We start from the raw sequence: 26,039 nt of genomic DNA, 5'->3' as shown, positions 1-26,039 counted from the left end.
CCACATTAAGATCTACAGTATTTTCTTCTCAGAACATGAACAGTCCTTATCTTTATATGCGATGTACTGTAGAGCAGAGCCCTATTTTTTTAATTAATGTGACAGTTTTACTCCAACATCAAGGACAGAGGAATTTGGCAGCCAAAGGCGTTTCTGACCGTAGTATGAAATCGTTCACACTTAGAGTTGAAGACACAGCTCATGGCCGTAAATCTCACACAGACAGACACAGACACGCACACATATGGACACAGACACACACTCGCTCTATGATTTAGGGTCATTGCAAATAACACGCCTTTTGCTCTGACATCCAACCTCTATCAATTAAACATCAAATATTCTCCCCAGCAGTTTTGCTGCCAAACACATTCTTCATTCCTTTCATCCCAAAAGCTGAAACTCAACCCGGTTAAAATGCCAGTGAAGAGCGAGGGAGCGAGAGAGAGGGAAAGAGCGAGAGACAGGGGAACCAAAGCATGTTAATCAAGGCAGTGCAGTATGCTGAGTGTGTGTGTGCGTGTTTGAGAGAGACAGTACAAGGGAGCCAGAGTAGATGTGCATGTAATCATTTTATTTCTGAACCCCCACCTCCCTCTTTCCTTCCCTAGCCAAGGTTTCTCTCTCTCTCTCTCTCTCCATGTCAGCGTCTTTAATGCACTCTGACAACACACAAATCACTGGAGTGGTTTCCCAGCAACAGGAGGGAGGGTTCGGGGTTTTGGACCCTGATGGAGCCAAAATCGTCTTCCAGCTGAGGAAATCGATTCAGTGGAAGTCTCAAAAAAATCCCTCAGATCCAGTCAATAATCACCACCAGATAAAAAGGGGTGTAGGGGTTGCAGAGAGCATTGATTATCCTTGTTTTCCGCTGGCCAGTGCATGCGGGCAATAAAATCAAGAGCTGGGAGACAGCCAATAAAACAGCATGACAGTCTGATGAAAGAGAGTGGTGCTTTAGGCTTGTTATGTCCCCTCTCATCTCCCCCTGCTCTTCACACCCTCAGTGGGAACCATGTTTTCCTCTCCCAACCACTCCCTCCAACCCACATTTATTTCTCTCTGCCTCCCCCTTGTGGCCGCAAACGCTCATGGCAGCTCTTTTAACTAAAAAAAATCATTCTCAATCAGCAAACGTGAACTGTAACAGATTAGAAGGATTATTTTACTTTTTAAGCTCCAAGGAATAATCATTTCCACCATATGGTACCATTAGAAAATAAGGCATACACACATAATTTATAAATCTAGCTAATGACTTGCTTGTGGGTATTATTAATCATGTGCAGATTAGTCAAATTCATTCCTGATGTAAAATAAGTTAAACATTTGGGGTGCTGGGTTGTGAACACATTGCATTGTATTAATGTATTAAGGCTTAATAAAGGATCCTACTATTTTAACAATTGTGTGCCTCATTCTTATGTAGTCCGTAAGAATTGAGATACGCTGTTTCTAGTGGCCTCTTTGGTGGTAAGATGTAACTGCAGGCAAGCCCTCCATTTTGTCATGTAGTTTTTTGCTCTTTTGTAAGCTTAACTTTTACCAGTCTGTCTCCTATGTTACCCTCTTAAATCCATACACACACATCTAGCGTGGGAATGTCACAACAGACATGGATATAGGGCCGGTAGATCCCGCCCCTTTAATCCTGCAACGTGTTCTCGTGAACATATTCGTAGCAAATCTAACGCTAAGTTCTGCACAGAAATTTGTTGAAATATATACGAAGAAAACACTCTGACAGGAAGTCCAAATACGCTAAACCGGAAGTGCAACAACGCGCAAAAAACAATGTTATGTGACTGATCTTAGCCAACAAATGCAGACGGTCAGGGTTAGGCATGAAACACACTTGGTTCAGATTAGAAAAAAAAGCTTAGATGGCCCAGAAAAATTTACATTGGTGTCTATTGCAATGGAACAAATATTTCCTCATGTCATGTTCTGTCCTGAATTACACATAAGAATTAAATGATCATTTTCATGTTAAGAGTTTGACAGTTTTTTGTAAGATTATTCAGTGAAAGGCTCTGGAAAAAGGGTTAGAGTGCTGCTGCTGCTGCGTCTTCTGCCAAGATTGAGATCAAGACACCAGTGTGTTTTGTGCCAGAATGTCCACATTCTAGTACGAGCATTAGACTCAGGTAAAATAGGTTAAAATGGGTTAGAAACTTTCAATGCTCTGCTCGTTATCAAGCTGCAGCTGCTTGATAATGAAGAGCTGTAAAGTATTTGGAAAAAAATCTCAACAACTTGCTCCATCTCCCACAATTTTCACTTTTCTTACATCAATTTAGGTCAAAGCATCGGTTGGAGACATGTTACTATGGGATTAAACAGGCGTACACATTTAACCCTATGAGCCTCCAAGCAACAGGAGTGCCAACCAGTTGCCCTTTGTGACAACTGTACTGTACAAACTGAGACAAGAAAGTTTACAGCAGAGAGGTTTTTGACCCGCTCTGGTTCTCACGTATTTGACCCCGAAAACATCAAAATGATATCAAAGCATCCAGAAGAGCATCTTCTCTCTGGTGATAATCATATTTTTTATTGAAAGATGTTGTGTGAGAGGTGTAATCTTCATTAAATGGACTTGCGAGCGGTGATTTAGGATGATGGAGACAGTGACCCAATGACTTAGACAGTAGCAACTTGATTTTTCCAATAGATCTCTGATTGGCCCTTTGTATTTTTGCTAAATATGGTATGAAGCTGATGTAAACATTAAAGCCAGTGTATTCAGTAAAGCCTCCTGTTGTTCACAGTAAAAAAGGTTTTGTGATACAACTTTTAGATTTTGAGCCAAGAGAGTATTGACGATGTGCCCTAGTGCCACAAATGCTGCCACATCTAGCGTCTGGACAGAATTCTTAACTGTCAGTCTATTACAGGGGCTGTCCAATCCTGCTCCTGCATGTTTTAGGTTCCTCCCTGCTCTAACACACCTGAGTCTAATGCTCTGCTCCTTATAAAGCTGCAGCTGCTTGGTAACGAGCAGAGCATTAGACTTAAAACATGCAGGAGCAGGATTGGACACCTCTGGTCTATCATGTACTCCAGCAGCTAGTTAGCTCACAGTGTTTTGCCTAATCCCTTCCACAAATACGCTTGAAACACTTACGGCCAGTTTACAGAGAAACGTGGTCCATTAAGCATCAAAGTTGCCTTGATACTGCTTCCCACTCTTTCTTTATCCAGCGAGCTCGAGCTGCAGCTCCTCACACAGCCGATGAAACCCCCAGGTGTCACAGTGTTTGTATAAACATAATAATAGTGTCACTGAACAAACCAACCCCATTTAGACATACTGCAAAATGCAAACGGTCTGCTGTTAAACCTTAAAATGTCAAATATTCTTTCTACCTTGCTCCCTCTAGTGGTGACATATCTGATAATGGCACCTGTTCAAAGAGCATGCACCGGCACGTTTCTCCTCATTCATTTACTTAAGACATTTTATGAAAATAGCTATAGGCCTATCAATGAAAACTCTAAGAACGCTGGACTTTTAAAAAAAAAAAAAGAAGAAGCAAAATTAGCCGTTAAATTACAGAGAAGTCAGGAAATAAGGCACAGAATTAGCTCTTGGCCTATATTTGGTAGCCTATTCTAACAACTGAAATGTATTGATTGTCAAATGGGGTTTTGATAAATAACTTCTGGAGACAGTATATTAGGTATTTGTCACATATTTCAACACAAGCACACATTTTCTCATATCCTGTTAAGAATATTATATCCTAATTTACACATTTAAATTCAGACAGGCTGTAAGCACTCTAATTAGTTCATAATTCTTACAAAGCGGGGTCATTTTCTACAGGCCTGCTTAATATGTCTTTTTCGAACAAGCTCGCGAGCTCGCAAACTCAGGATCGGGTCGCGGGGGCAGCAGCTTTAGCAGGGGACCCCAAACTTCCCTTTCCCGGGCCACATTAACCAGCTCTAACTGGGGGATCCTGAGGCGTTCCCAGGCCAGTGTGGAGATATAATCTCTCCACCTGGTCCTGAGTCTTCCCCGAGGCCTCCTCCCAGCTGGACGTGCCTGGAACACCTCCCTAGGGAGGCCTGGACGCTCGGCCTTTGCATGATGATTGGATGAGCTGTCTGAGGCGGAATCCTTTTTTGATTGACAGCTAAATGAGCGAATCAGCGATCTTGAAGAATAAACATCAACCGGAGCATTTTCCAAGTTTTGTTATCCCGTTTTTCTGAACTGATCCAGAAATTTTACCGAACCGCAGAGACTTTGTCTTTGTTAAAAACGACTAGCGTTGTGTTTGGCGACTATTTTCTATCACTCTGCAGTTTCTTCCGCGATGGAAGTTAGCTGAACACAACATGATTAATTAGTTCAAAGTTATCTCATGAGCTGTGAAAATGTGACTCTAAGTTAAGTTAATTGAACTTCAGAAAACGAGTTCAATAAATTCATATTAAGTTGGTCAGTGTCATATGTTCAGCCTGGCCCCACAAAATGGCGTATGAATAACACAGCAATTTGTAATATAACAACAAAAAGTAATGTGCAGCAATATGTGTTTTCCACGTATTTATTTCATTTGATTTGACTTTCTTGTTACTGAAAAAAGCCATCATCGTGGCCCACTTCCAGTCCGTAGCCGTCTCGCAGTTGAGTTCTGTTCGTTGTTTCGTAAGATATCATTGGATTTTGGTGCAGAACTTTTCTTGCGATATCCTACAAACCTGATGATAAGAATACCTTGTGGGGATCTTTATGCTTTTCGTGTGTCATTTTACGCAGCAGAGTCGCACTGTTTAACTGTAAACCCATCCGTATCAATATGCTCTGAGCAATCGCTCCAGAAGTGAAGCGTAGCCTACAGCATAAAGGCCGTAGTGAAGTGTCATGATTTGGAGACGTGTAGGGGTCCTAAAAGCATCTGTATGTGACGAGTTGTGAATGACAATGGAACTTAAATGACGCGTGAAATGCAGTTCATTAGAGGCGAAATACTGTGTATGCTTTCCATGAGATTACGTTGATATGTTGCAGTCAACATGTGAGGCCACTTCAACTGAGTTTGACAAATGAAGAAATGTGTGTAAAAGTGACTTGCTTTGATACCGACCTTCATCATGGTCAGTATTGTTTACATCAAAAGACTTTGAGTTAGGCGAAGTCATGTTTGTTAATTGTCCCAAAAAAATTCAACTTAAATATTGCTACATTTTTTATTAATGTGAGGTACAATGTGACATAATGGAAACAAATATTAATAAAACAAAGCATTACAGAATCTGCCAACAAAACTTCCACAGAAATTCAGAGGGATGTCATGAACAGTGTTTGACTGTAAAGTCATCAGGACTGAACGTTTATGGGTGCTGGGCAGCACCATGAAGAAGAAAAGGAGAGGAAGAGAAGGAAAAAGAGAGCATGAACCCGGCACACAGGATACAGATCTCTTTTGATGTAGACTCTCAACTGACTGTTCAAGTTTATCTTTTCATCGATCTATTCCCAGCATTCTAATCAAGATGACAGATCCAAGCATTCAAAGACAATCCTTCATAGTGGGACATACCAGTCATTACAGTATGTTTTAATGATTAATGTGTTTTTAATGGACACTTCATACCAGTGTTTGCTTCACACAAATGCCTCAAAAAGGGAGGCAACAAAGAGCAGAAACTGTTTCTGGGTATAGTAAATAATGATAGAGCTTCATACACTTTAAAAGTACAGTTCATAGCACTTTACGAGAGTCCTTTCACCCAGTTACTCAGAAGTATCATAGATACATACTTATGTTTACAAAAAGACTTATTGTAAAGCTAAATATATTCTGAATATCATGTTAATATAAAACCCTTTGAGAAATTAGAATTCCATAACTGGATTTTTCTGCTTCACCACAGGTCCGGCTCCACCCAGACGATCTTCTTCTGTTCCTCCCAGATGATGGTGCGCAGGCTGTTCAGCAGGGAGGCCTGGTCACACCAGGAGTCTGGAGCCATGCTGTGATACAGACATGGCAGCTTGTCCAGCAGCGGCTCCTCGTTTCTGGAACACTCCAACAGCCGCTCCTCTGACTGGCTGTGGCGCTGCAGCTTTGACCTGGAAGTGGAGGAGGAATGAACGAAATAAATAAAGATGAGATAAAGATCATTTTTTTAAACAATTTTTTTTTGGTGGTTTGGTTGTGGTTTTTTGAATCATAACTTCTTAAATGTAGATAATGCAACATCGCATCAGATCTTATTATGTTATTAAATTCTCATGTCAGCTGTTGATGTCAGTTCCTCAGAATCAGAGGGAATAATAATAATAAAAAATAGTTTGGACTGTCAGCAAGGACAAATCTTCATAGATGAGGCAGATATACCAGTTTCTCCAGTGAAGGCAGCATCAATAGACCGGAACACGTTGCACTCACAGGAGGACATACCTTTTGTTTTGTTTTGTTTTGTCTCAGTGGAAAAACTGAATGTCTTACTGTTCTCATGCTATTGCTTTTACAACCTACTGTACAACATGCGGTGGGTCACAAAGTTTAAGTCTTCATATTGAGGGAAAAGTTGCAATATAACTACTGGAATTTCAGCTCATCCTGACTCACTCAGGTTAATGTTTATTTTAAGACACGGAAACTACAGCAGATATCATTTGGTTTTACCCAAGTAAGTATTTGCTTATTGTGATTATCTAAATGTGATATCAGAGCCATCATGAGCAACGAGATAAGCTCCGTCAGCAGTGATATGAACGGGAAGGAGAGTTAACCTCAGTTTTCGTGCACTACGTGCAGATTGGCCTATGAAGATGATGATAGGGAAGATCTCTGCCCGTTGCAGCCGACGCACGCAGTCCAGCCCAAACGGCAGCACGCAGTGGATCCCCTGTAGGGTGAGGACAAGAATACATGAAATATGGGTTCAAAAGAGGATTTTTAATGAGCATGATTCAAGAGCAGTCATATAAAGGGGACTAAATGTGAATGCATACATTCTATTTTGGGTAGTAGCAAAATTGGGTAGTGGTGCACTCTTGTGGCTGAAATGAGTATTTTTGTTTCCACAGATTTTTGTAAAACAACTTAGAAAAAGCTTCATGACAACAAAAATTCACTTGCCAAAACTTTTTTTAAAGATTTTTTCCCCCAACTATTCTTTAGTCATAAACAGAGAAAAAAATTAGATCAGACTTGGGAAACTGATCACCAGAAAAATGAAAATCACATTTGCCTCTCAGGGCTTCCGTACACAAAATGAATCTCAGGTTGGAAAGTAAAGTGTAATACAGGATTAATGAGCTACAATAATCTGGCGTCAGTGTGTGTGTGTGATTACTTTGTAGCAGCCTGATTTAATGAAGGTAAACATGGTGGACGGTGGTGTGTAATGGGTCGGATGCTGCAGACTTAGGAAGGTCATGGTGTACAGTGTGGACTAAAGTGGTGAAACGACCAACTATCCTACACTGTCAACTCTAGAACCTCACCAGCAGTGTGGCAAATAAATCTTTTTTTTCTTCTCACATTTGGCTTAAAGGGAGTTAAAAGTCAATAACCCAACGGAATGGATTTCTTTTCAATCCTTTTTCACACCACAATTTACTGAGCTCCAATCTTGTTTTTGAGCTACCAGCCTCCAGTGAAAGTATCCAAATATAAGATGGGTTATTGGGTTGAATGTTCTGACCTTCTTCATGACTTTCTCGACGCTCTGCAGGGTGTAGTAGCTGTTTCTTCCCTGCTCACACTCTTCCAGGATCTCGGACCTCTGCAGTCGTGCTGCATGCTCGCTGGAGCTCAGCACCTCTGTTGAGCAGACGGATGGGGAGGGAGGGGGTGATATATGTAGAGTCATATAAGGCCATGATCAATATATTTCAAACTCCATATAAAAATAAGGTATCTTTACCTTTAGTAGTGGCTTTATCTTTCATTCATTTGATACATTATCTGAAACATTTATCATTTGATTTTCTTCTGCATGTCGTGATTCACTTGTCCTTGCAATGATCAAATCATCCCACAAAGATCATTAAACTTTCATTGTACCTTATCATTGCAGGGAACACTGGCAAACATTTATCCTCTTTATAGCCTCTATCGTTTTTATAACTATTTATCCACAAAGTTTATTTCCTTCCTGGTTTACAGCTACAGACAAACATTTGATCTGTCAAGTCAAACAGACCTATCTGTCATCACAGGAAAGTGCTTCCCTCCACTGTATCTAAAAATATGTCTTCAATTGCGTATGCTCCAGCAGAAGCAGATGTGAATTATGAATGCACAGAGTTTCATTTCATTTTATAACAACATTGTATTTCTTACCAGGATCACAGAGCTGGAAGCCCTGCCAGTCTGCTAGTTTCTTGTTCAGGATGTGTCCCAGGATGGTGGGCAGCAGCAGGACAGGCCTGCAGATGGGTGGGAAGTGGGGGGTAATCAGGCTGTAGGGCATGAGGGTCAGAGGGCTTTTGGGTGCAGATGTATCACCTATAGAGGAAATCAGATACAGTGAGAAAGGTAAATGTTTTCAAAATGTTCAAACAGCAGATTCAAGAAGCAATAAAGCAAGATATTTCAGGCTAATGTACCTGAGTCTGTGGTCTTATTATCCTCCACACTGACCCACAGTGGGTTCCTGCCCTGGCGACCAGTGCCGACAATCCTCACTGCCTTCTGCTTACTCTGGTCCACCACATGCCCAGCCTGGTAAGGGAGAGGGACATTCAAAGGAGTTAGCACAGTGACATTTTGGATGGGGTCACTGGGTGACAGTGTTTAAGATTGTTCTCACCTTTTGAGACTTTGTTTGAAAGCTCATTTCTTCAATGGCTCGAATCAGAAGTCGCTGTGCCCTGTGCCATCAGAAAACCATTAAAGGGTGCATAGCATGCTTCATTTACCAGGTTCATACTGGTATTTTGGGTTTCTGCTAGAAAACATTTTACTCATACTGGCTGTGTGAATACACCTGGGTTACTCTCAAGTAGTACTTTTTGCTTCTGAACATTTCTATATTCCACATCAGTTTATCAACCTGTAGTAGTTGGGAACATTTCCACTCTGGAGGTCCAGTAGCTGACAAGGATGAACTTGGCTGGCACGCCAGGAGTCCTCAATTCCAGCAGGTCGCGTGTTAGTTACATGAAGGATGTCGTTGCAGCACACGGCCAGGGTGCCGTTAGGGCCAGCGGGGAGAGACAGGTTGACGCGTACGTAGAAGGAGTCTCCGGATGATGTCTCATTACTCTGCAGCTGCTGAAGCAGCACCTCATATTCTGAACAGGAGGAGGAAACCAATGTTTATTTGTGTTTCATACATTATTTACATATGATGTAATCTCTTCATTTTTCACACTACGACTTTGATCCACTGTCCATTTCAGGTTTTACAATTTACCATGTTGTGACTACCTGCCTAAAAAGTTTTGACCCTATTATGTTCCTGTAGTTTTCAATGGTTCATGCCACACCACAATGGTTTATCGCTGTGTCGAGCAAAGCTCTAAAATAAGAAAGTTCATGACTCGGCTGCCATGCTTTTGACTCTGGTTTTCCTTTGGGCGAGGTGGAATCTTGCAGATGCTATCAGTAACATGTTTTTTTTTCACAGATTATCTGTCTCACGTAAGACAATCAGGATACAGTGACAATTTGAGCAAATATGACAAAAACATATATAAAAGTTATTAACTGCAGCTTTGACAGTTAGCACAAAGGTCAAAATAAGAAGGGATTAAAGCAGGGGTCTGCAACCTTTTGATAAGTGCCATGCTAAAATGTTCTTGTTGTTCAGCAAGATATATCAACATCAAACCTTCCATTGTCTACCAAGCCTCTTCCAGCTGTGTTATATTTACCCCACCCATGCTGAATTCTATCAAGAGGACAGAGAGTACTAGTGATTCAGAAGCAGAGAAGGGCGGGTCTTTTTGGAATACAGACTGGGGAAAAAGTCAATCAAACTATTGTAAATAAGAGGCTGTTTGGCAGACAGATGAGAGGACACAAACTCTCTTTCACGTGTATTGCTTGTGTGCCATTGGTTAGGCTACCACATGCCAATGGTAACACGAGTGCCTTACGTTTCCAACTCTTGGATCAAAATAAAAATGTATATATTTTCCTGCTTTTTACGCTTTTTTTTGCTGTGTCCTTATATGCTAACCTTGGATACATGAAGACTGTCTTGCAAAGCTATTAAACTGTACTTTGTCCCAGTAGTCCTGAGTACTTCCTCACATATACAGCAGGATGATCAACATTATATTCTGTAGCTATTAGTGGCATGAGTTACATCATGTGGCAGCTGGCCATCCCTTTAATCTCAAGAGAAACAATTTGCTTCCTGAAGGCGTCATGACAGCTGAAGTCATAAACTTTTATTTCCAGCTAATGCCAATATACAGTCATTGTGATTTGTCATAATACAGTCCTGCCTTGTGTTTGTATGTGGTTACATACAGTATGTTTGTGTGCAAAGCTAATTTTATTTAAAGGGAAAAGCGCTTGCTTGTTTTCCTTTTTATTTAATTTCATGATCCTGGAATTACAGCATGAATAAAAAGTGTCCCTGTGCCACTGTGCTGGAGTTAGGCAGTACATTCTTTTTTTCTACTTGAGGATAGAGTGGAATTTGTTTAAAAAAAAGAAAATTGTGGAGACATTTGGAATGTAGTCCAATATTAATTATTTTGTGATGAAAAGTACTATTTTAGCTTCAAGAATGGATATATGTTTCGAAGTGGGATGTAACATCTTGAGTAAAATGTATAGAAATTATTTATGGTGAGACATACATTTGATAGGGAAAAGTATTTTACGCCCATGTGGGACATACCATCTTGCCTGGGCCGGAGGGAGAGATGACAGAGGCCTGTGACCTGGCCAAGAGCCCACATAGCTTCCTCCAAAGTGGAATCTTCCAGCACCATCCTCAGAGCCTTTTGGTTCTGCTCGTATGTCACCTGCAGAACAACAGTGTTATGAGAACTGCCTATACATTAGGCAGAATGATTAGAATGAGTGTTCAGAAACACAACCCACCTCCACTATTTGTGCCCCAGGGCTGATGCCGACAGTATGGGCAGCGGTCCCTTCGGTGACCTTGTGCACAAACACTCCTGTCTTATTGCCTCCCACCACTCCCAGCTGTCCGAGCAGTGTCTCCCCTTGGAAGGAAATACTGAGAACACGGCCGTTGACCCGGATTGCTTTTGGACGAGAACGCATCAGGAATGGAGGGACTGAGGTTCTTGACAGGCTGGTGAGAGAGTAATGAGGAGAGCAGGAAAGGATAGAATGCTTCATCAAACATTTTGATCAGTTAGGTTGCCTTTACGGAACGCTACTTCACAGACAAAATCCTTTTCATGTTAGACAGTATGTGCACCCCAACACTTTGGCACATTGGATTTGAAATGAATCTAAATGGACCATTTTCACAGCAGACATTTTGACTAGTCCAAAGCAGGGGTGAAATTGATAGCATTAACAATGGCTCATTTCCATTAAAGGGGAGAAATTCATACATGTAATTCCTGTGGTCTAAGACAGTCCAGTATTAGTAAACCTGAACAACTCTGTCCCAAATCCAAAAACTAGATGTCATCGGGTGCTGCTCCGTAGACAATGAATGGCGACAGAATTTATAGATAACGGTGACATCACCAGGGGAATGTTCTGAGTTTATGGAGACATTTTCATACCTGACAACACTTCAATAGAATAAAGATCATTTGGGTATAAAAACAGAAAACAAACTAAATCAGTCTCCTTTCATGGTCTATGGAGCAGCTCCACACTTTATACTTGATGACATCACAAGTTTGAGACTTACTTCTCTGGTTTCTGATTTTGAGAGAAAGAAGCTCATGTTCATGAATATTGACTGAACTTCCCTCGACCATGGAGAGAACAGACTGGACTTCATCATTCAGGTGGTGTTACCATTTAAATGTAACCTGGGAACCAGATGAATCTGCAGAGCTCATGTTTCATTTGCTTTGGTAGCTAGTCTGGCCCCCCTCACATTCAGAGAGATTTCCAGCAGCTTGAGGGGAATCTGACGAACAAATCATAACGGTTTGTCACGTGGAGCGGGTTTAAAACGATGACTGACAGAGGAGCATCGACATCCAGTCTACAAGTCTGTTACGTGCAGCTTACCAGGCTGACAAGACTCAGATCAAACTGAAAAGCTAGACAGCAACGACCAAATATGAATCAAGACTCTATTACTGCTTTGTCTATTTCTTGCATAAAATGTTTTTAGAAACACATTTTACACAGTTTGACTGTAATTTGAGAAGGTTTATGACCCAGTCGCCATTGTTTTACTGTTCCCCTCAATTTGCATGTGTCGCTCAGCACTTTGTCTTTTTGTTGCTGTGATTGGTTGTAGGTCTTTTTAATTGCCTCTGAGACATTTTGATCCACACCGTTGATAACACCCCTTGGAAATCGAAAATGAACTGAGAGGTTCCAGACTAGTACGCATTTACAAATTATTTCGGTGTTGCCGGGCCACTTAAAATGTCACAGTAATTTATTCCAGTGTTCAGCGATTAATCATAATATTAAATACACCTGTTCTTGTCCTACTATGACATGTCAAATGTCTGATGTGAAAAAGCTTGTTGGTGGAGTACTCTTATAAATGTTAGAATCATCACTTTAACCTGACCTTTTTTTCGTTATACCCGGTGTGCTGGAATAGACATGGAAGATGGAAAAAGTGACTTCCCCACTTTTCACTACATATACACTAGATGAGCTCTTATACAGTAGTATATATCATATCATAATTAACAATTTAATATAAATTAGTACTTGGGTGGGTATGCTGAGTTCAATTAACTCTTGCTGGGTGTTGATTATCAATATCCAATGCCTTTATTGCCCTGTGCTAAATTTACAACTACCTTAAGTGTATGCATGGCCTCCATATTGCACACATTTGGGTAAACTGTTTTCCACAAAATGCTTAGTTATATGAGACTATTTATTGATAGTTATGTTGGTCCAGTGGACCGCCTCACCCATCAGTGTTGGAGCCACTAGAAGAGGAAAGCCTGGGTGTCTGCTTGGCTTCACGCCACACTAAACAAAAGAGAGGCTGTTTAATGATTTGGCATCAAGGTTGTTTCCCTAGAAATGATGTGCGTGTGAGTTACTGTTTCACTTTACAGCCCTGGCAAAGGTTCAACATTGAACAATAGCTAATGAAAATCCTGCCAAACAAAAGCATACCACCACCCCCTCCACAGAGAAACACAAACACTCCCTTAAACAATGAAAGTGCATATGTTTTCTACACATACCGTTGGGGATAAACACAAAGTCGTCCAATAGAGATTCGTTCTCCACTGTTTCCGAGCTGCAAAACATGTACACATACACTGATAATGCTGCGTTATGTACTTTGTACTGAGTTTACAAAATGTCAAGTGTGTGATAATTATCCGTCATGCTACAGTACAACACGCAGACTGGTTTGGTGGGTCAGGATAATTATAGAAGCTACAGTAAATCTTTCATCAGCACATTGGGAATGCAAAAGTTCCCCTGAGCAGAAGTAGAAGAATTGTGGAATGTGAATCTGTAATCTCTAAAACCTATTGACAGCTGTGCTCCCAACATCTTCTGCTCACAGCTTTCATGCTTTCTCTTTAGAACACTTTCAGGTTTCTTGGTATTATGAGATTCTAGTAAAGCCCCTCTTATTCCTGCAAATTGATAATCCACCTGAAGCTAAATGTTAACAGAAAGGAATGCAGAGGTCAGTATCACCTTCAAGTCATCCTTCCTGGTGCATGAACTAATAATATACTCTCCTAAAGAAGCATGAACACAAACACACAGTGACATATACTGTGGATGAATGTGGTAACACACACACCTGCTGTCTGTATGCAGTACTTCCTCCCTTCTGCGGAGAGATTCTGGACTCGGGGGCTCTGCGCTTCGGGAACGGACACTACATATCGCAGCATCTTCACACTGCACATATACACAAAAACACACAAAAATTGATAATTTACTGAATAAAAAAGTTCAATAACGGAGGTAGTCAGGTAAAATGATAAGTCAATTAAAGCAGATGTAACCTCTCGGTCTGGCTAAAATTTGAAAATGTTCAAAGTTTCAGTACTGACACCAAAACCTTCAAAACCTTACTTTGAACATTACAAATTTAAAATCAGGAAATAAATCTCTCATTTCGTTTTGCAAAATATGTCCAACTTATATTTTATTGTTAGCCTGCCAACTATAATACTAATATTATTACTGTTATTATCATAGGAGTTTCAATAGGAAAATAAATATAATAGGAGTGAATAGTGTGTTTGTTAGAGGAATGTTTTAAGCCTCATATTACCACACATATTTTTTTTGTACTTTGAGTGTACAGTCGCAACGCTATAGGTGGGATTGACTCAAAATGATCATCAAAATGAAAGAACAGGTTACACAGTGCAACGCTGTGGAAACAATAGAGCTCTCTCAGAGGAATAAGGTACATCAGGCTTAGACTACGCAAAAATATAGACTATTGCCAGCCTTATTCTTTAAAAATTGTGGCTGATATCACGCGCACGAACACACACACACACACACACACACACACACACACACACACACACACACACACACACACACACACACACACACACACACACACACACACACACACACACCTCTGAACTCATTGACATGGGATTGATTGCAGCCATGCGCCGAAGTCTACGTCTAGGTGAGGCTAGTGAGGATTCTTCACAGCTGGATCTCGGGCTCTCCCATCTCACTGACACCTCCTGTGACAAAACATACAGATTAGCATTATCATTTCTGTATGTGCTGGGTTTATGTGTGTGCTGATACATGCTTGGGTGAGTAATTACATCACAACTCTTCCGTCGTTCTCTGGGGCTGTGGTTGGCCTGCAGGCTGAAGACCTGCTCTTGGAGCTCCACCAGCTGACACCTCAGGGTGTCCTTCTCAGCCAGGATGCGGGCGATCACGGCCTGGGCCTCGTCTCTGGACAGGTACGCCTAGAAGCACAGAAATCGTTCATATTTACTTTACCCAGAATGGACTGCACACAGGCGCGCCTTGTTTCTTATTCATGCAGAGAAACACAATCAGGCTGAGTTTATGCCTAATGTAGAAATCACAATGTCACGATAACCACAATTGCTTAACTCGTCACATGGCACCTGTAACTCAAAACGTGGGTATGCACACGTGTCAGTCAGGGACTGTTTGAATGAAGTGAAGTGCATGCCAGATTTGCCGCCACTAAAGTTCCTGTATATACTGTATATATATATATATATATATATATATATATATATATATGTAGAAAGTGCGGCTATAGTACCATTGAAGTCATTCCCTGGCTGCAATAACGGTGCAGAGACATCAGGGGCGCTGATGCTGAAGACCTGGCAATGCTAACCAATCAAAGCAGACTGGGCTTTTTCAGGAGGGAGTCTTAAAGAGACAGGCGCTAAAACCTGTGTTTCAGACAGAGGGCAAATACAGGTGTATTCAGACAGACAGGATGAGAAAAAGAACGTGTTTTTTTAATCTGAAAGCATGTAAACAAGCTCTAGTTGAAATATGAACCTCAAAATGAGCATAATACGAGACCTTTAATTCTTCAATAAACATGGTAATTATTATAGATGACTAAGACATTCAAGAGCTGGTTGCCTTGTTTTAAAATTTAGGAAGTACTGTCAGTTGTTATTGAAAGAGTGAGAGGCATGAAACACATTTTACAGGTGTATTTAAAAAGTCATATGCAGATCCTGTGAGTCGCACTCCATACAGCAAGCATAATCCAGCAATTACACCCTGCCTTATGTCATTAGTTACTGCACAGCTCCAGTGGAGCAGTTGGCATCCATGCGACCACCTGACAGTTGTTAGGGTGTGGGTGGATTGTTCATTGGAACACAAGTAAGAAAAGATGAATCATTACTGCATGACATTGGCAGGTGTAATGTAGCAAATTAAACCATGATTATGTAAGCGTAAACGTTTTTTACTTTAATACTGCTTAATTAAAAAAAGAATAGTATTTCCAGAAATGGAGAGCTTTATCGATGTCCCATATCAAAGACTACAGACAGTGTGAGCCAAAAGTGCTGGTTGATATTTAATAATGTCCACTACTGTGCTGGGCACACTGTTTGACATTTCATCAGGAAAAACAAGCAACATTATGGGATGGAAATTCAGACCCAAACAAGCCGTAAAAACAGAATCTAAAAGAGAAAAAATGCAGGGTGGAAAACTTTATTGAGGTTATTGAAGACAGGAAAGTTTGAGTGGTGTGGTTGTCATTAGTTCCTTACTTGGTCTCTCTCTGCCTGCAGCTCTTTCATCTGGTTCTGGATCACTGTGCTCTTCTGCTGGTGCATGGTACAGTCCAGGGTCAGCTTCTGCACCTGGAGGCTCAGGCACTCCTTCTGATCCAAGAGCTGAATACAAACACACCCGTGTTACACCATGTTATACAGATCAAGTGTTTTAGGGATGTTGATCCAAAGATCTGATAAGCCACATGGGAACTGTCTTCTGTGTTGTCTGAAATAGATAGTGGTAGTATATAGTATTACCGTTTAACAATGTCTTATCACTGATTGTGTTGATTATGAGGTGTTTTTACACAATGCACACTTTATTAGTACTAAACAGACAATGCCAAACAATCAAAATGCCACTCTGCATTAAATTTCTTGTTTCATGATCACATACCTCTTGCTTCTCTGTGAGAAGCTTTTCATTCTCCCCTCTGTAACACCTGAGCTGCTCTGCCAGCTCCACCTGGCTGTCTATGGCCTCAGCCAGGTCCTGGACCAGGATGTCCTGACGAGCCTGTGGACACATTGACAGCAGTGACAGCAGATGAGACGCAAACATGAAGACACAAGTGGGTATCAACTCTCTCACCGTCTAAAGATTGTGTATGAAAGCTGTTCCTACAGTATTCCACATTTATCAGCTAATAACACACAAGGATTAAGCGATTATTCTCACTGGGTCAAGTTTTTCCACCTTCACCAACTGACAGCGCAGATTCCTGACTTCTTCTTGCAGTTGTGGAGTCTCAGCGGGAGAGGTACACCTCATTGAGCATTGCTTCTGAAACTCATTCTCCATTTGTGCCTTCTGCAGCCCGGTCTGCAGCTGATACACCTGCCACAACACAAGAACAACTATGCTGATGCCGCTGCAACTATGATTATTAACACAATGGATGCATTTTTGTCTATAAAATGTCAAAAAGAACCCAAGATAATGGCCCAAAATCGCCAGTGGTATTCATTTTACAGTTATTAAAGTTGTAGTCCATACGATTTTCATCTAGTTAATTGTCATTTAAGTTAATATCTATCAAAGAGTGAGTTGAAACAATGGTGATTGATCATATGAACCACTTACAGTATGAAAACTAAACTCAAATGCGGTGCACAGTTAGTCGCAGTTTTTACGTTGTTCCCCTTCTTTCTTCAGACCTCCTATCAAAAGCGCGTGTGAAGGCATCATGCCGCATCGCATACCTCTACTTATGTCATAGAGTCGACACTGTTCATTTTCGATTAGTATGCTCTTTGTGTTTATATATAAAAAACAGCATGTTGAAAAACTACTTACTAAGTAATTTGCGATTATTTTTCTGTTGATCCACTTATCGACTATTCGGCTGATTCTGATAATTCGTCAATTAATTATCAAAATCAGGGACGTGTAAGGCAGTGCCTGGCATGGGCCATCCCTTAACTCTCATTGGCCACTGCAAAACCCAGAAGAAATAAGAGTTGGTTTGATTTTGTTAATGTGTTACACCATCTGTAAACGAAGGACCCCGAGCTCTGGAACGAGTTACCTGCTGAAATAAGATCTAAATCTATCACTTTAGGTAATTTTGAGGACTTTCCCATGAGATCATACCTTTCTATAATCAAATTTGTTTAAGGTAAGAAAAACATTCTAACCTGCAGGTTGAGATCATGGAGACGCATATTCATGGCTGATTTCTCCTCGATGGCTGCTGTGTAGCGCATGTACAAGTCACACTTCTCATCCTTCAGCTTGGTGACTTCATGTTGCACAGAACACAAGTGTCTCCGCACGCGTTCATTTTCAGACTGAATGCATCTGGACTTCTCCTCCAGCTCCATTATCTGCCTGATCTCCAACTCCAAGGAGGCACAGCGTGCACTCTTTCTGCTAGCCTCGCAGCGCGCCTCCTGGAGCTCCTTCTGCATCCCTGTCACTGCTCTTACCAGATACTCTGTCAGCTCTGAGTACTTTATCAGGCCTGCGAGGAGAGCAGCGCGAGTCAGACATAGAACAAGTGAAACAATGAGACAAAAATTCCCTGAACATGCAGCAATACTTAGAGGCACTGACCACTGAATCTGGAAGGCTCAGTACTGGGTTTGCGTCCAGTGACTTGGGTGTACAGGGCGGGGTAGTGGATCATCAGGCTCTCCAGCAAGGCCACAGCCCCATTCCTCCCCTGGGTGCTAAGCAAGTCCAGCATATAGCCTGGAAACAGTAGATGATGATATAATTTTGTCATTAACTTTAACCCTCAGCAGACTTCATCCAAGATAAGTGTTTCATCTCTGCATGTCCTACTTCCGAAGTAAAAGCACTGCATTTCCATTTATCCTCGGTACGGCTGTCCTCCATTAAAGACATTCTTGTGACTAGCACTCATACAATTTTGTTGACTGGTCTGAGAATACTGTACTAGACTGAGACTGAGGGCATCCCCTCAAACAGGGCCTTTGTTTACTTTGCTCCATTCCTGGATGCCTATCATGATTATGTCCCATAGACATTCAACAATTGAGCCAAGATAGCCAAATATTGCTGTTTAACATTGCTTCAGACTACATTAACTACAACAAAAAAGGTCTGTTCTGGAACATGGGAGAAACAGTAACATTCCCTAAAACTACTGTATTTATGAATCTCTTCGACCAAATCACACACATTTAGGCTATATCATGTGATCTTTTGTTGAATGTAATAACTAATTAATATAACATTTTTTTTGCTTCCATTCACTGAGCCTCCCCTGAAACAGTTTGGAGCTCCCCTGGGAAGACCCGCCTCACACTTTGTATGCCTCTGGATTAGTTGATTTAATCGACAGATCTGTAAAAATGAGTTCATCCACAAAGAATCATGCAAAAGCACCACTTGTGTTTGACAGAGATCTAATCTAGAGACTAATCGACTAAAGAAATCGTATTCAACTAAGACAAAAACAAACGAGTAGATGACCAAACTACTAATGGCCTTTTACACTGGTGGCGTTTTTTTCATTGGATTAATTTGTACATCCATATATTTTTTGTATTATCATGAGTACTTTCACACAGTACACAAATATTACACACCAATAAAGTGATGTCACCTTTTTCCTGAACGAGGTAGATCTTTCTGTGCTCTGGTATTGCAAATTAAGTTATCAACCAAGATTATACAACAACACAGGGGCAGAACCAAGTCAGCAAACTCCACTCCTTCCAACCTTGACACAGGCAGTGCATACACTGTGTAACTGTTTACCTGCTGGTGTGAATATTTGCATCCATTTTTTGTCTCATGTATTCGTCGTGCCCGAGGTTTGTAAAGACCTTAACTACTAATATTACGCAGGCCAGTAGCCTCTCAAACTCTATGTTCTTAGTGCTTAAGTGTGGTTGGAATTTCCCATGTCTCTTGGCAATACACTTAAAAGCCAGTGAAATCGATTCAGATGCATTAAAAAGAGGACAAACCACAATCCACTTGTCCTCTAAGACAGACTACTACAAGCTTTCAACGTGTTTAAAATCCAAGAAGCAACAAATAAAATCAGAAATCTCACTGGTTCTCATGCTGCGGTTGGTGAGGTTGTGGCAGGAGAGGATCTCATCCTCGTCCATCTCAGTGAGCACTCTGGCCTGCCTCAGGTACGGGATCAAGATGCATGGCCGCACCCCCAAGGCGATCCTGTGGCGGTTGTCGTTAATCAGCTCCCACAGTTCCTCCTCGCCCATCTGTCCTATTTCTGGGACCTCAGGAACACACTCACCTGCCATCCTGAGCGTGCTCTGTGTGTTTGAAAGAGAGATGGTTGCCTGCTGATGAGGCAATGGGCACGGTTTGGCACTTGTCACAGAGTCATTCCTGGAAGTCGACAGAAAAGCAGGTTGACTGGAATCGGCAGAACAGCCTTATAAAAGGGTCAGGCTTTCCACGCCCTGCAAGTGTTTGTGTCAAAGCGTGTGTGTGTGTTTATATGTGGGCGTGTAGGAAAACCTGTAAGACAAGACCTCTGTGATACAGCACAACAAGGCACTGACTACAGTATGAGTGTTAGCACAAACATACAGTGGTGCCAATAGAGCTGAAACACAATCATGTTTCACACATACACACACATTACACACTAAAAAAACATTAGTCTAGTGAGCCACACATGTCTCTTCCATTCACACTCTTGGTGGCTTTCTAACGTTTGTTTGCTCTAGACTACTAATTCAATATCTAATTACATCATAAATCTCTGCCTCATTTCATCAATGAGCGAAGCCACATTTATTTTGAGTCAAGCCAAAGCCTGTGGCATAAATGAACAAAGCCTCTGGCTAACACAGAAATGTCACATGACATGCGAGTTGGCTTTAATAAATTCTAATCGCAGTAAAACAAACACACATACCCTAGAGCTGACAGCAACACTGAGCTGTGAAGTGCAAAGTCCTCTGTTAAAGACGGAAGGTTGGGGGCGTAGCTGCATGGGTTGTCAACACAAGGTCAAAGGTTTTTCATACTGTTAGCTAACTTACCGCCATTCTGTGGGCGAACTTACAGTTTACTGTACTGTAAAGGGTTTATGCAAACAAACAGAAGCTATCAAGGCAACCGCCTGTGATGTAAATTATAGCTATTACTGGCACAAAGAGTTTTGAGGATGTAGGAAATGTAATATGGAAATCTAAATAAATAGTAGTAGAAATGAGAGAAAATAAGAGACAACAATAACAAACAATAACATTAGTGTAGTGCTTGAGCAATCCAAGGAAACCAATTTTCCCACAGCGGAGTTTCACTGTCTTTGATTCCCCAGTCTGAGTTACTTCTCCTTAGGGCCCCTAAGGAGCAATAAAAAGATGAAAAAGAGATTAATTTGCAGACTTCTATAAGACAGATTCAGCTGAATTGACATAATCATTTTAGCAATATTTCAGAAGTAGGATAAACAGAGGAGGTCTCATGATTGTACTCTTGTACCCATGCATCTAGTAAAGAGAAGAACGTGAGACAAGCCTCAGCCTGTGAATGTTCTCATTCGTCCAGGTCATCGTTATCCTCAAAGCAATTTCAGTCAAAAACAACTGGACTGGTTGTTTGTCTAGGAAGACGTTTCACCTCTCATCCAAGAGGCTTCATCAGTTCATGTACGCATCTGACCAGGCTGGGACTGGTACAACTAACTGGTGTGAGATCCAGGTATTTAACCTCTCACAAGGCCGATGATGTCACTGACACCCTTTGTGCTCCAAGTGCCCACGCCCGTCGTTAGAGTGAGAGTATCTCCAATTTACAATGCCGCCCTTTCATCCCTTCCCAGGAGATTCAACAATCTAACCTCAAAGGACAACTGTTCACACATGGCCCGGGTGACCCCAACGACTGTCGTTCAGACTCAATAGAGCACTAACGAAGTCGAAACCAACTGCCCACCAACGACTGTCACTCTAACGACGGGCGTGGGCACTTGGAGCACAGAGGTTTCAGTGACATCATCGGCCTTGTGAGAGGTTAAATACCTGGATCTCCACACCAGTTAGTTGGACCAGTCCCAGCCTGGTCAGATGCGTACATGAACTGATGAAGCCTCTTGGATGAGAGGTGAAACGTCTTCCTAGACAAACAACCAGTCCAGTTGTTTTTGACTGAAATTGCTTTGAGGATGAGACAAGCCTGATTTTCATGACACAAACCTGAGAAGTAAGATCCCTAAAAAGAGAGATCTCAGCAAATAACTGCAGGTCAGAATTGAAACCGAGCCTCTGTACACAGAGCACAAGCTCTACCAGGGGAGCAACCAGGACTCACCTGATTGATAAAAGTGAATGTAAAATCATCCCAATGTCTTTTTCGACACTTGAACACATAAATAAGTCATCGAGACAGTTTTTTTGTGTATGAACTATTAACGGAAATATCCGAGAGAGTTGCTAACAGTCGCTAACATCCGGACGTGGCTAGCACTGATTAGCTCGGGGCATTACGGTGAAGGCATTTAAAAGGCTTTTCTAACAACTAAAACAACAAAAATCTGCAGTATTATGATAAGAGTCCCTACACATAAAAGAAAGCATCAACAACGTAGTTAGTATGATATAAAAAGTTATAAAAAGAGTCTTTTAAAGACTTACCTACTGGCCCCGGTACCAGCTCCTCTCATAGTAAAGTCCATTCAGGTCGATTACCAAAGTCAATCCAAAAGGAAGGAGCCCATTGGTGCTTAGTTTTATGTGTAAGGACTCTTCTCATGCTAATGCAGAGGTTTGGTGTTATTTTGAGCAGTATTAGTGGTAAAAAAAAAAAGCTGTTTTATTGCCTTTACTGTACTGTCCAGAGCTGATCAGTGTTAGCCACATCCAGCTGCGACTCTACCGGATTTCTCCGGGCATAAAAAACCTGTCGCAATGGCTTATTTAATGTATCTTATTGCCGAAAAAGACCATGGGATGATTTTACCCCTTAATACCTTAATCAAGCCAGTTATTAACCATATATCATTACATTTGATTCTCTCATACATGTCCAAGATTATGGGCAGGTGGCACTGAGATTTGTATGTGATAAACTGAGACAAATTCTCAGTAGTGCATCGATTGTTGGTATAGTGTTGTGATCAAACTACTATTTTTTCTTGTAGGTGATATAGAAACGAGGCAGAGAACTCCCACAGTGATCGCTGTACCATGTATATTACTCAGGAGTGACACTTGAGATGAAACAGTAAGTTGTATCCATGGAGACTCAACACTCTAGACGTGACCAACTGACGGAGGCAGATTTTTGTGCTTTCAGGCGGAAGGAGAAATTTTTTATCACACCTGTGGTGTGGACAAAAATACCTGTGTTCCTGTGGACTAGGCCTTTGACAAAGAGGTCCCTTGACCTATGACTTCAATATATCTGAATGAAAATGGGTTTTATGGGTACCCACGAGTCTCCCCTTTACAGAAATGCCAACTTTAAGATAATCCAGACGGTTTGGGGCAAAAAACATGCGTTTTTCTCATGCAGAACAAATCTTCACATATTCTAAGATTGTGCATACTGGCGTCAATAAACTGTCTTGAATTACTGTTGTTGTTGTTGTTGTTGTTGGGTCTGACTATAAAGCTGAGACTCTTGTGGATTCAACGAGCCCAGTTATATTCATGTGTGATGATGTTCGTCTCCATAGGAGCCATTTCATTGTAGTGAGAGCATTTTTAAATAAAAGCCGTTGTGACCTTTAGGGTAATCACAGCCTCATGAAACATTACAAACACAAACCAGAGACCTAGAGCATTCAGAGGACAGATGACCTTCCTAGGTATACTGACAATAAAGGGGATTCTGAGCAGTTTACACAACACAAGTGCTTGCCATCCAATCGCCAAACTATATAATTCTTACAGAAATCTGCAAATGTCAAACGTCTTTCATCCCACATCACAGCATGGGTTTTTCTGTAGTGCTCCTCAAGGTCTGGGTGACTTAATGTGGGATTTTGGATGGATTTTTTTTTTCTGCACAAGAATTGACCAAATGGTTAAACTTAGCAACAAAACTGTGTAACAAATGGTGTCAACCAAAAAACCGCTGCGGCAACTTATAAGACATGATATACAAACTAACAGCATGACTCCAGCGCTCACCTCTGCGGTGCATGCTCCCCCACATTCTTTTTAATAAACAACAAAAAGGATTAACCAAATATATTCTTCTCCTTATACAGGATTCTGTAACCTGACCCTGTCTACAGTACAAAGCCTCCTTATCTCCCTCATATCATTTCATTTAGTCAGGACAACTAAACCCCATAGCACACATAATAATATACAAACACAACAGAACAAAATAAATTGGTTGAACAATAGAACTTCTATCCTGAAAACATGTTTGAGTTACATTCCCATATATTTTTCTACAAGTAGGAAATTAGAAAATACACTGAACGGTTATCCACCACAATATTAATGAAGTCTCTGGGGGAATATTCTACACTACTATACTTGAAACGCTTCACACATTTCATGAACCCTGAGAACCTTCTAGAGAGGAGGCTCTGAGCCTGTGAGTGTGACTGAAAGGGATGGATGGAAAACGTGGCAGCTTAGGAACTTCAGAGAGTGATAACCACACATTTGTTTTTAAATGAGCAAAGGGATTCATTAAAAGTACAAAAGACGATTTAACACTAACAGTTAAACGTTTAAAAACTGGTTGCAGTTTATATACTGAGAATGCTTTTCTGCATAAAGTGGAGATTTGGCTCCCGAAAGTGAGACTTTTTGCTGAATGGCAGCCATTGTAGCTAGCCATAAAAAAATAATGTGAAAAAGTACAGTTACAGTAACACAAGTAAAGAAGAACCATACAGTCTATGAACTGACTCAGTAATGTCAGATACACAGCAGTATCTTTCTAAAATGAGTTAGGTCAAAGTAAGGCTGTGGCAGAAACACTTCCAATTGTGATTTATTGCTTATGAACTCGACTTTTTATAGTCTCATCATTTTCTCTTTTTGTCTCTTTAAGGTCACATACTGCATGTACGTCATACTAAGAGTGACTGAGAAAGAACCTTTTAATGATAGTATGGTATTAAAGTAATCATTAACAACGGTACTGTGCTCTCTGAAGTCCTGGTGTGAAGCCAAGAAGCAGAGTTAGGGAGGGATAATTACTGTACTTTACTTCACTTCACAAATCAAAAGATGACACTGACACGTTAAAAGAAAGGGCGGCACAGGCTAACAACTTCAAATTTGCATATAATATAATATATGCTATTTTCACTTCAACATTTACTCAGATGGTGAAAAACCAATCTTTACTTTCTCTATAGATGAAACAACTGTCTCATTTACGATAATGTATGGAACAATTTATGGCAGACCAATTCTTGAGCTGCTGTTGCGTCACTGTACTTTACAGCAGAGTACATTAAAGATATTTACAGCTGTCGCCTGACATTTCCACTCGAGGAAATTTTGGTTTGGTGTGTCAGAGCTTAGTTTAGATATTGAAGCGAGAGGAGTGTGAGAAAGAGTTTGTGACAGGAGACTGCTTCAGGGCCTGTGCATGCATGCAGCAAGTTCTAGTGACAGTGTGTAGGATGCCTCCAGGTGCTAGGGAAAGTCCTAACACGCAATGCAAGATGGTGTTCATGTAGAACATGCAGTCTAAGGAGCCAGTTTCACAGGATTGCATATTAAGTTCAGTGAAATTTTCAGAAATTAAGTGGGCCCACATTTTTTTTTACAAAAAACAAGATATAGGGGGTAAATAGATATATACCTGTATATATACACACACACACATATATATATATATATATCGCATATAAATGCACTGACAATGGCAAGCTTATGCTTTTTATTAACAAGGTTGCGATTACTGTATGTATTTTAATCTGGCCTCATTTCACATTAAAACAGCCATTTTATGCACAACTTCTTTTTAAAAGTGCCCCCAACATTTTGTAAATGGCCTGATGGTGGCGGCAAAAGTTTCCCCCTAAATACTTTTTAAATGTCCTACACTTGTGACCAGCCTTGCAGGAGAGTTCCTTTTGTAAAAATTGAAATCACTTAACAATAATGTGTCATGTGTTGCCTTCAAGGACAGCCTGAAGCGCTATAAAGCTGCAGTTCATTTTAATGCTGACAGAGCAGACATGGTGTAAACTGCGTTGCTACAGTGCTTGTTTGTGAACATACTTAAGTGCAGTGGTCCGCCACTTTA

The 26,039-nt window shown here is 41.0% G+C and overlaps 1 protein-coding gene across 1 annotated transcript; it reads right to left on the bottom strand.

The window, feature by feature from the left end:
* Window positions 1–5,188: 5,188 nt before the first annotated feature.
* card14 (caspase recruitment domain family, member 14) lies at window positions 5,189–20,193 on the bottom strand. The gene is made up of 20 exons (XM_083922545.1): window positions 19,888–20,193; window positions 18,414–18,551; window positions 17,996–18,321; window positions 17,037–17,195; window positions 16,755–16,874; window positions 16,352–16,477; window positions 14,891–15,040; window positions 14,687–14,803; window positions 13,888–13,988; window positions 13,310–13,365; window positions 13,028–13,088; window positions 11,034–11,250; window positions 10,828–10,954; window positions 9,025–9,265; window positions 8,782–8,842; window positions 8,579–8,693; window positions 8,313–8,477; window positions 7,672–7,790; window positions 6,755–6,870; window positions 5,189–6,088 (listed from the first exon to the last, which is right to left on the bottom strand). Exons 1-20 carry the CDS (start codon window positions 20,099–20,101, stop codon window positions 5,881–5,883), a joined length of 2,937 nt encoding a protein of 978 aa, XP_083778671.1. The 5' UTR covers window positions 20,102–20,193; the 3' UTR covers window positions 5,189–5,880.
* Between the last annotated feature and the right edge of the window lie 5,846 nt (window positions 20,194–26,039).

Source organism: Echiichthys vipera, assembly GCF_963691815.1.
Source record: "Echiichthys vipera genome assembly, chromosome: 2".
Classification (NCBI taxonomy): domain Eukaryota; kingdom Metazoa; phylum Chordata; class Actinopteri; order Perciformes; family Trachinidae; genus Echiichthys; species Echiichthys vipera.
Note: the sequence above shows the minus strand (reverse complement) of the source record. Positions and strands in the feature narration are given on the sequence as shown.